The following is a 12,219-nucleotide window of genomic DNA, read 5'->3' as shown; positions in this document are numbered from 1 at the left end:
TTATTATAGAGTGAGGGTACTTTACCTTATGTAGATTTTATTGTCTGCCAAAAAAAACATAATTTTATTCGTAATGAGTTTACTTGTCATTTTGTACAAGTATTATGCCTTCGAAATTGAAGCCACATTCTCACATTTACATACAGATTCGTTTGCGAATTTTTCTGCACTCGTGACCGTTACACGATATATGTCACAATTGAGATGTGCCTTGTAAACAAGACTTTGTGCCTTGTAAAGATGGACAAATATTCTAGATTTCCATTTAAAAGTTTTACGCAACTCGAAGTGTAAGCTGAGTTCGAAAGCAATGTATGAGTTCGCTTCAAACAGCTCCATATAAAAAAAAGACATTCAGCCAAGGGTTAGCTATTATACATCTAAAACATTGATAAAACGAAAATAACAATTTTTATTTACGCTGGAGAAACTACACGTTTAGTAAAAGAAAATATTTGAATTCATTAACCGTCAGTGTTTGTCAGCTGTCAGCCTAATATCGAAGTACCGCTTCGATATAAATATCACTTTTTGAACATACTGAATACAAGGAACATACATAACAAAAAAAAAGAATTTATAGACTTTTATAATAATTTGAGTATTTCGATACAAAAAAATCTTTTTGCGCAATACGCCACTAAAATTTTCAATCCGGCACTAATTCTTAGAAAAGGCCACTATTAGGTTTAAATTCTTAGGAATTTGACTAAGATCCTTCACAAATACATTGCATAAATTAATTCAAAAACATTTTTGTGATAAAATATAATTTAAAAGGAAATTGATTTAAAATATCAAAATACCATTTTTACTATTTTTTTTTTTTAGAAAATCTTGAAAAGTAATTTTATACAGAAAATGAGGGTTTGAGAAATCTGAAATTATGGAAAATCTTCAGTACGTTAAGATTAAGATTAAGATTTGTCTATGGGTCGGTTATATTCCTTGCGGAACCGCTGCACCCAGGCCACTTATTTGGGCCCATTATGCACTCCCCATTCTCCTGTTCTATCTTAACCCCCAAGGCGAGTAAACCTACTCCATATCACAGTGCTCTGTGTGCGTTCTGATACACACAGTACCGCTTTATATCACGGTAAACCAACCTTGGTTTGTGGATCTGGGCAGTGAATGAGTATTTGTATTCGACTGAACTCTGCATGTCGAAACTTATTTCCTATACCAACCTCTCTTTTTGGGCGGTTCACTGTCAATGTATTGGCATTACTTTCCTATTCATTCACTGGACGAATTCGAGACTATTACAGCAGCTGAAAAATCTGCAGCTGCCTAGTCTCGAACCCTAGACCTCACAGTCATAGAGCCACTGCTCTATCCACTGATCCACTGAGGCCCCATCTTCAGTACGTACTCCTTTTTTTATATAAAACCGGATTCCCAAAGAGCAAAAATTCTCTATTTATATTCTGTAATATTCGAAAGATCAAAAAATTCTCAAAGTGCCACTCAAATCGCGGAAGTGCGACATGATATTTTTATTATCCAGTACAATCTGTTATAATTACAATCACAATACTCCCAGTGGCGTAAAGTGATTCAAATGAATCTTTCTATTACCTTATTCATCCTGATGACGTGGAAGTAATGAAGAATACTTCATTTCGAAAGTGTGACGAAATATTTACCATCACCATACCCATAAAAATAACATTACGGATCACATTTTATTTTGTTACTTGGGTAAACATGCTAATATTTTTTCAATTGATACTGCGGAAGCCTTTATAAATTTGCATAAAACTGAACTGTCTAAAATAGTAAGTCGTAGAGAGCTGACTCCATTCTGGAAGTACCCCTGGCTCGAATTCCCTTTAGGCCATTAGAAATTTTCTCGTTTTTAAAGGTTTTAAATATGTAAGAATATCATGCAAGGAGTCTTATTCACTGCAGTTAAAATGTTAATACTACGATTTGGAACTGAAAACCCTATGTCAATTGCAAAAAAAAAACCTAGTTCCTCTACGTGATGTTGAGTCCGCATTATTACTATTATTATTATATCGTAAATAACATTGCCTTTGTTTACTGCAGATTTCTATGCTTAGAATTTCTTTGAAGCAAAAAGACAAAGAGAAAAAGAAACCACCTGGACATTAAGTAAAGCTTTTGTAACTTAGCTTAAAATGACAATATTTATTGTTCTACCAAAAGTGCAGAGAGGTATAAATGTCCAGTTGAGGTTTCCTGCGGTGAAAAGTTACGATTCAAATGCGCCATTTACAAGGCATTAGCATATAAGTAAGAAAAGGGTTCATGAAAGATCCCTTTTAGTTTGAATATAAAAATTCTAAATATGCTCTCAACATTGATTTTGTATGCTGACATACTTCTGGGTTAGGGAAAGTTATGAGGAGTCAAATTTAATTAAATTTACGTTAATTCTGTCTGAATGTATAGTAACAATACACCGTCAATATTTCCAGTAATTATTTTCTTTTTTGGGGCATTGCCACGTTGCTTTATAATCGCTTTTATAGTCAAATTGTAATCAATCTACTGAAATATCAATGATGTCAATGGATTAATGGTCATAAAACAATATTTTTTTGATGCTTGAATAAAAAGGCAATTGAGTGATAAAGTCAAATTTTATTACAATATACATTTGCAATAAATGTATTATGATCGTAAAAATATTTATACAAGAAGGAGAGAGGATATACTTGTAAATTATTTTAGCCAATTGTTTGCGTAAGAATTAGGATTGAATTGATGATTTTGAAAATTAAAGATGTTTTTGCAAGATTGTCCTTGTTCGGTTTTTGGTGGCATTAGATTTCCGTCAGGAGACTGTTCTTTTTTTTTCTTCTTGTGTTTTATAAAATGAGAAAAAGAGATGAGAAACCATCTAAATATTTCTCAGAAAGATTTATCCATCCGTAAATCTTGAATTAAAATCAAGAGTTGTTGAATCTCTAACCACGAATTTATGAGGGAGGTGGTTTTCATGATGTCGGTAAGGATTCAGGGATGGTATTCATTGTGATTTTTATCACATCTCATGTCGTATAAGAAAGTATACAGTTTGGTTGTGAAGAAATATAGAAAGAGAGAGAGACAAGGAGGAAAATTTTCTGGATCATTTTGAGTGAACTCAAATATCAAGAAAATGCTTTTTTTTCTGTCTCTGCGTGAAACAATATAGAAAAGATGCTGTATATGTAGGTTTGCTGGTGACAATTTTTTTTATATGTAATATCGGATGGATTGTTATGTGTATTTGCAGCTGACAAAACTCCAAGTGGATTTCCTGTTATCACGGTTCAGCGGCCTACGACTCGAGTTATTGAAATCGGGCACACAGCTGTTATGCAATGCAAAGCGAGCGGAAATCCAATTCCTAAGCTGTATTGGTTGAAGGATTCCAAACGTGTAGATATGACTAATCCTCGATATTCTATGAGCGACGGTGAGTACTTATTGTCTATTTATTATCCATCTCTGGCATTATCTTGGGGTTTTTTTTTTTTGGTGTTGTTGTCGTTCCAATTCAAGTGATTCCTCTTCTCTATATTACTTCGAATTCACAGTACATCTATCAAATAAAAGCTCTTCATCCGCTTATAAATGAATTTTTGGAAAAATGTTGAGACTTAAATTTACGTACCGCGACGCACCGTTTTTTCATTTAAATCCAAAGTATTTGCGTACACACGTATTCGCTGTGGCTAATTGATTAACCCTTCCACAGGCCTTGTGGATTCTATTTTATAAGAATTTTTTTTTCCAATCAATACCCTCAATTCTGAGATAATTCTTTAAGATTTAAGTCCTTAAAGCGGGCCTGAAAGGTTAATTAATATTGTCCAAAAACGATCTTTGATTTTAAGGTGTCAAATTTCAGAAAAAAATCATGCAAAGGTTAGAAATAGTAAAGCACTGGCTTCAATTCGGAGAATAAGATCAAGATCTCTGTCAAATGTTTTGGAATCTTAAAATCCAATACACAAACCGTGTGGATATCAAGATTTGCAATTCCGAGACCAAGATTTCAAGATACAGTGTGACCTCGATAGAGTCAACTAATTATTTCCAGGCCTGTTGACTCTATTGGATTCGTTGATTCTATTGGAGTCCGAAAAAAATCAATTAAAATTTGAAATTTTGATGGAATGGGGTATTATTTTAAGTTGTCCAAAGACTCCAAGTCCATATCTTTAACCATTCCGAACTTAAATCTTAAATATAAAAAAGAAGGAAGTTTTAACCATTTTCTGCTGACCAATTTTAATTTTCTGTTGCTTATTTGTTTTTGATCCAAATTTGCTTTAGAGATACTAATCCTTTTAATTAAAAATGTAACTTAAAATAAATTTACACATTTTCTTTAGAAGGGTAATTTTTAAAATCGTTTATCATGTACATTTTTTTTAAACAAGTACGTTCTTTAAACAGTTTCAATAAATTTAGAAAAAGGTTCTACATTATGTTATACTCAAAAAATCTAGCATCATGTACGTTTTTCCTTTTTGTAATTTGAGTTCATATTTTTTTGTTTGTGCCAAATTATTATTGACTTCCAAATTAATGATGGATCAAAATTCCTTACATTAGGATCATATGCTTAATCAAAAAATTTTAAGACAAGAGAGAAAAGACAAGAGAACTTTTAATCGATCAAAACGCTTAAAATCACGAAAAGAGAATTCTTTTGTTGAAAAATGATTACGCGGTTAATATACAAATTTTATCATAATATTACCATATACTTACACCAAAACACTGATTTTTATTTAGAAAAATTCATAATAAAATCGTATAATATTATTAGTTCAAAAATAAAGGAAAAGTTGACTCTATGGAGTCAATTTTGGTCCAAGTTGACTCTATCGGAGTCCGTAGAGTAAAAAAGTAGCTGTTGTCTCTATTGGATAGATTGACTCTATGGGGGGTTAACTCTATCGAGGTCCCACTGTAACAATTTGAAGAGTTTCATGCGGAAATCGGTCTTGATTAGGGACATCTCTATAAGAGATGATACAAAAAAAATTGCTATGAAATATACTGCATTTATTCTTATAAATATAAATTAATCGAAAAGCTACATATTTCTTGATATTTGTATCGAAGTACAATACAACACCCTGAGAATACATGCAAGGAATCATATCTTGCATAAGCATTTAAAGGTTTATTACAGGTCACGTGTTTGGTGTGCACTTCCTGTATTTCCGTTTATTCAATCTCATTTATTATTTAATACGTTCTATAATTCATCTTCATAATTTATATGGCGAAATATCAACAAATTCAATAGAGACATAAAGATTTTGTCAGAAGTGACGTTTCATTCACCGAGAAAAATTTGGATGGTATTTTCTACAAATCGTGTCTTTAAATTCTACTATCTCAAAAGATAGTAGAAAATACCATCGTCCATAGAAACTTTCCTTTAGAATCTACCATCTTGACATTTTAAAATTTACTATCCTATGGATAGTAAATTCTAATAGCCGGATGGTAAAATCTACTATCCTCATTTAGATTTTACCTTGACCTCTCTTAGATTCTAATATCCGGGAAGTAAATTTTACTGGCCGCATATTAGATGTTAAAATTTAACTGGAAGACAGTAAATTTTAACGGAGGATAGTAATTTGGATTGAAATTACTATCCAAGCCAGTAAAATTTGCCATCCTGCTGTTAGAATGTCATTTTGGAATATCGTGGGTGCCGATGCAACGGTTCCCGATATGCTTTGAATACATTATAGCAATTCGTGGCGCAGCTGGAAGATGCTGGACTATCATCACAAAGGTCGCGTGTTCAAATCTCGACGCAGTCGTCAATTTTCACGCACCAAAATGGCTTGAAATACAGAGAATATCATCCAAGAAGGGCCCCAAGCCCTCAAACAATGGCCAAAAATCAATGAAAATAAGGAAAAATAAATTTTTCCGACATTTTTCATTCTAATATCCGGCTAGTAAAATTTACTATCCTGCCAGTAAAATGTACCATCCGGCTAGTGAAATTTAATATCCGGGGATGTTAGAATTTACCATCCGGCTATTAGAATTTACTATCCATGCAATAGATTCTACAATTTTTGACAGTCCAATTTAATATCGCGTTTGCTGGGTGACTTTTTTACTATCCGGCCATTAGAATTTTGTATGGAGGATGGTAAATTTTACCATCCACATTTTTCTCGGTGTTACGTGTGGAAAATCTTGAAATCTTGGTTCTTAGCTAAGACACTTTAAGTCCCACAATTGCATCGCGTCAATCTTGAATTTGGAAATATTTGACAGCTTGGAATTTGAATTTTGATCTTAGTCTCTCAGAATTGAGGCAATTATTATGCCTCCGGCACACCTTTTAGATCAGCATAACTGTTCAGTAAATCATAATTCGCGTCCCTTTCTTTCTCAAACGATATGCATAAGTCTATCCCACTCTATCGAACTCAAAATTGGACTGACCTAAATTTAATTTCGTGTGCTGTTCAAAATAGGAAGAAGAGTGCAAAAAGGTAGGATGCAACAGATGCAAAAGCTCTAGAAATTCCCTAAAAGCTCTTCTAAGACGACTTTGTAAAGCTTTTTTAAGAAAAGTTAATCAAAAACTCCCCCAAAGTTCTCAAAACCGGCTATTTGAAAATATAAAAATTATAAAGTGAATGGTTTCTTGATTAAAAGCCAAAGCAGTGATCCAAATTAAGCAGAGGATTATGACTTGAAAGGTTCAACGTCCTTAAGTGATCATCAGGATTAATCCGATATTCCAATTGACCTTTAAAAATTCTTATACTAATTTTGAATTATTTACCTAGATTAACACTGAAACTACCAAGACCCGGTCAAATTGACTGGTTTAAAAACTTTTTAATTTAACACATATTTAAACGTTATAATAAAACGCTATCATAATTTATGAATTTCTTAAAATATGCATGTAATATATTTTTCAATGTTTAAATTTTAATTTTTTCCTCTTTTCCAAGAAAATTTGTTGAGTATCCTACGCTACCGTGGTTTGTCATTTGACCGAGCTCGCTAGGAAAAAGGACCAAAAACGGTCAATAGATTTAGTGTTAATAATCCGATTATAAAGCGGTCAGAGGTTTAGCCCAGTTCCCTAAAGCCGTCTTCAGACTAGAGGTTTAGCTCAGTTTACAAAGGTCTCAAAATCCTGAATAACGAGCAATTTTATTGCTTTTTGATAATTTATAGGTCTATTATCTTTAATAATCCAATCCTAAGTTAAATTTTTCTAAAAAAAATCGTGATTGATAAAAAATTAGAGCAGTTAAGCCATATGGCGAAGTCTTAGGTCTGAAGTCCGTATAAGGTCCCAAAATCCTAATTAACGAGCAATTTTATTACTTTTTGAGAGTCTAATAGTTAGATAGATAGATAGATAAATTTCTTCATCAACAATGCTTTCGAAGTACAGTTGCATTTCAATGATATCCAGAAATCGTCATTGGTAAGAAGTTAGAGAAGTTAGGCCATATGGCTAAACTTTAGATCTGAAGCCCGTATGACAGTTTCAATCTTGTCAGGAATTTATAGGCCTTTGTAGTAAACCCAAACTTTTAACTTTTGACCTTAAAAAAAAGCGTTTTAAAAATTATTCGAGGACATTATTGTCCATGGACACGTTTTTCGAATTGTAAAAGTTACTATAGATTCGAAATTTTCCAGAATTCAAAGATTTTTCAGAAAAATATAAACTTATAAAAATCAATCTTGATAAGCGGATCATCAATTTTTTAAGTTTTGACCTTGAGAATGAAATAGCGGTCATTGGTGGCATACATTGTTTATTGTTTATTGAATTAGAACATGTGGAAATATCGGATTAATTCGAAAGATCATTTAAGGATGGTCAATGTTCTCAACCATTATCCTATGCTTAATTTGGATATCCCCGTTAGTCTTTGTTTACGAAAGTCATTCACTTTTTACCATTAGGCCAAACGCACAACAACTTTTGTTTTGTAAAGAAATTTTTGACATTTCAGTGAGAGTGAGTGAGATCTAGATCTAGTCATCTCGCTCATTCTTATGAGGAATTTTGAAAACATGTTTATAAACAAAAGTTATTGTGCGGTGGGCATTACTTGGGTTATTATGATGGCACATTCGAGGATGTTGTTTTTTTATATTCTTTAAATCATGGATGTGTCTTAAAAATCAAATTTCCGCTTCTGAACTGGCTCAAATTGTTCAAATTGTTCGCACTCGATCGAGAAATACGCTTTTAAAAACAGTTTTAAACCCTAAAATTTAAAATCCGCTCGAAGTGCGCTATAGGAAAGTTTTTCGTATTTGGGCAAAATAACTGGTAAAACGCTATGCAAGCCATTGTGAGGAGACTTCGACCTCGGGGCAGACCTAGGACAAAGTGGCTCAATCAAATTCAGAATCTTGCATTATGGTGTCTACACACTAGAAGCAATTTTTCATCAAAAATTACTGTTTTTTAAATCTGACGTTTTTGCCTACAAGGATAGGGGACTTTTTCTTTAAAAAGGCATTTTTTTAAGAAATTGCTCCTACTGTGTAGAGGTCTTTAGAGCGCCTTGAGATCGAACCCGAACATCTTCCTGAAGTGGCGGAGGCTCGATAAGCGTGGGCTTTTAGTATTCAAAATTTTCGATGAAAGTACGCTTCGCTGCTTGTCTGTTTTTCCTTCTATCGACGACTTAGGGGTCAAACGGTATGAGTTATCGACTTTCGGCCTTCAGTAACCCCCCTCTAAATCGATATTCTCTAGTTTTTCTTTCTCTTTTCTTATACCTAAAATCACTATTTCTTTTGTTATCAGAAGCAGTAATACCCCTTCGAGCAATCACCAAGTTTCACTTTGCTATTGTTTTTAGGACGAGATGGGATTTTTTTTGCTTCTTTGCGAATGTCAAGATGAATTGTTTTTCGCAAAAGTATTTTCTTTTGATCACTATACAATTGTTTTCTGGTGCTGTTACTGGCAAGAGTATTGTATTTTTCGGGGTGAAATGTGTTTTACATAAAGAATGTGTTAAAGAAACACACCAGAGAGTGAAATAAAAAATCGTGATTTTAGAAAAAAAAATTATCTTTTAAGTAGAGAATCACGATTTTTAATGGTCGTCAGCACAATCTGTGTATAGAAAAACGTGACTTTTTCCTATCGATTTCCTTCACTTGCCCTTCTTTATCTTTTTTTATTTTTTTGCTTCTCCTGACTGCCAACTCGTGGCCATGTAAAAATGTACCATCCTGGATTAACGTGATGAAAATGGAATGTTTTTGGTGGATGTTTTGAGCTGAGGGATGAGGGTGGGGGGCGGGGGTGGTGAGGTGTGGGTTTTCAGTGAAATTTCCCTGTCTTATCTTTTTTCACTTTCTCTCTTGGGTGTTGTTTGGACAAGAGAAATTATCTAATATTTTTCCAATAGACACAATAAATCACAAAATCTAACACACTTGTTTTAGAGAGCAACAAATCAAAAAAAAACCCTAAGCTTATGCTTGAGAGAAAAATTGTCCAAAAATATCTCTCGTAAATTTTTTGTTCTCCTGCTGATTTTGGTTGTTTTTGTTGTTGTTGTTGTTGTTGGTCCTGAATACAGGAGGAGATCTTCAGATTAATAATAGCGAAGAGGATGATATGGGAAAATATGAATGTGTGGCAGAAAATTCAGTTGGGACTGAACATTCAAAGGCAACCCTTTTGTATGTGAAAGTTCGACGTGTTCCACCTCAATTCTCTCGTCGTCCTGAAGCACTCAGTGAAGTGATGCTGGGATCCAACTTAACACTCACATGTGTCGCAGTTGGAAGTCCGATGCCCTACGTCAAGTGGCGAAAAGGTAAGAATGAATGAAGAAGTAACACCCAAGAAACATTTTGCCCTACTCATTATCTTGTAGGAATCCCTGAAAAGTCAACTGTTATAGAACCAAAAGTTTTCCAAAATGTAACTTAAATGACTCCTCATTAGGTTACACTAATTAAGGTTTTCTTTTGCTGTGCCCAATATCTTTGTGTTCAAAAGACAAAATTATCTGTAAAATTATTTTAAAGACGGAATAGAGTGAAGTAAAAATGTCCCCTGCTTTGTGCTTTTTTTTTTTTAATTATGCTTAAAATTGGTAGAAATATACTTAGAAAAAAGTCCCAGAAGAAAAATCTCTTGTCAAAAGGAGCTTCACTTCATAATGAAAATTAACAAAACATTTGTAAATCAGCGCGCCAACAAGATGTTTTGCCAAAAGAAGATTAATATTGACAAAAAGTTTGCAATTTCCAAAATTTACAAACCAATGATGGAAAAGTTTGGAAGACAAAAGCCTGTCATTATTTTGTATAATGTTTTTTAATTGCAAATTAAAGATTTCCTTAAAGTTTCTACACAGGAAAAAAAATATTTCGTAAAATTGTTCATAAATGTTTGTGAATTCCTACTGAGAACTTACGAAATATTTGTAAATCGTATAACTCACAAAAAAGTTCGTAAAACTTTGTACTCTTTTCACAAACATTGTTCGTAAGATGAACACTTCACGAGCATTTTTTTCTTCTTTTACAAACTTTTGTTCGTACGTTTTTGTTTGTCTGACAAAACTTTACGAGCAAATGACGTAATTTACAAACATTTGTCTGTGTGTTTACGAACATTTACGAAAAAATGCTTGTAAAGAACAAAAAATGGTCGTCAAGGCTCAATTTACGAACAATGTTTGTGAAACAGTACAAACTTTTACGAACTTTTTTCTTGGGTTATACGATTTACAAACATTTCGTAAGACCCCAAATGAATTCACAAACATTTACGAGAAATTCAGCAAATTTTTACAAATTCTTAAGAATTTTTTTTAGAGTACTAATGCCTTAGTCGCCCTAATATTACTTTCATTTCTTTTTCACTTTTATCCAAGACACTATTGGAGAATCAAAATCTACTTCTGTTTAGGTTCATTGTGTATTAGCTAAAATAGAAAGTCAATCAGATTTTTTACTTTATTCCGAAACGTTGTACAATAATAAAAAACAATATTAATCCTTTGTTATAAATTGTCTTGACGAAAGATTTTCTTCTAATTTTCTCAATAATACTTTAGAAAAAAGTAAATATCTTAGTTTGTGCAGTAGTTAAAAAGTTCAGAAGCAAATGTTGCCACCTTTAGTTGTTTTTCTTCAAATTTAACGTCAAATACTGTACCAAATTCCTCTTCTCGCGGTTCGCAAAATTTTTAGGACGAATGGGACAGTTTGAATCCAGTCCAATTTGCCGTTTAAGTTTATAGTTTGTTAAGTCATATTGGCTCTTTTCAATAATAACCTTTCGAAGAGCCAAGGCCACTCCAAAGCCAAGCCAAATCTATTCGAAAATTGAGCGAGAGGCAAGTTGACGTATTCGCCGTTTTAGCGCTAATTGTTCTCCTATTACGAATTTCGGTATTCTTGACACTTCCATTGTCAACAATGTCAGAAACAGTGTGTAAACGTTTGCTGTTAGGGAATTTTTTGCAATTTTATTTAAATAAATGTCCTTTTGATGAACTTGCTCACTTTTGTGTAACTTGTCGGCTTAAATGTTCGAGCTTCCAACGGGTTTTTAGGTAAGTTCTCTCTAATATAAATTCGATTCTATAAAGGAAAAACCTCAACCAGAGAGAGCTTTCAAATCGGGAAGGTTATTACTGAACGAGGGCATTGTGGTTCGTGTCCGCGATGAAATCACTGTAGCTTCTGTTATGATCGTCCTAAGTGCGTCTTGTCTAAAAAGGAAAATGTAGCAGTCCTGCTACATTTTTATTTAAAAGCTTTTCCAAAAAGCGGGACTTATAAATACAAGAAGTATATAATCCACACCTAAAAAATTTTTCTAAAACTTTTGGTTCTATATAAGATTCCTTTTTGCTTCTTTGGGAAGTCACCTCCGACCTCAAAATAAATCCATATTGTTATCTTCAATGTCTGTGCATTGAAAAATATTTTTGTGCCATCTTCAGGTGATCAGGAACTGACACCAGACGATCAATTACCAATTGGACGAAATATTCTTGAACTGACAAACATTCAGCATAGTGCAAATTATACATGCATAGCTGCTTCAACACTTGGAATAATTGATGCTCCGGCAATTGTTAAAGTTCAGTGTAAGTTTTCAAGTTGAAGTGGAAGCAAAAAAAAAGAAAAGAGAGGAAGAGATTGATTCTACTTGTGAACAAACATTCAAAAGTGGAATCGAAAGCACGT

At 33.2% G+C, this 12,219-nt stretch overlaps 1 protein-coding gene across 3 annotated transcripts in view; it reads left to right on the top strand.

Moving 5' to 3' along the window:
* The window catches only part of LOC129806809 (tyrosine-protein phosphatase Lar), a 284,034-nt gene that overhangs the window by 190,663 nt on the left and 81,152 nt on the right, over nucleotides 1-12,219 (top strand). For all 3 annotated transcript variants that reach the window (XM_055855583.1, XM_055855585.1, XM_055855584.1), the window contains 3 exons: nucleotides 3,251-3,433; nucleotides 9,588-9,827; nucleotides 11,973-12,119. In XM_055855583.1, the coding sequence (XP_055711558.1) occupies nucleotides 3,251-3,433; nucleotides 9,588-9,827; nucleotides 11,973-12,119 (570 nt within the window). The remainder of the gene's footprint in view (nucleotides 1-3,250; nucleotides 3,434-9,587; nucleotides 9,828-11,972; nucleotides 12,120-12,219) is intronic.

The sequence above is a fragment of the Phlebotomus papatasi genome, chromosome 3 (genome assembly GCF_024763615.1).
Source record: "Phlebotomus papatasi isolate M1 chromosome 3, Ppap_2.1, whole genome shotgun sequence".
NCBI lineage: Eukaryota > Metazoa > Arthropoda > Insecta > Diptera > Psychodidae > Phlebotomus > Phlebotomus papatasi.
Note: the sequence above shows the minus strand (reverse complement) of the source record. Positions and strands in the feature narration are given on the sequence as shown.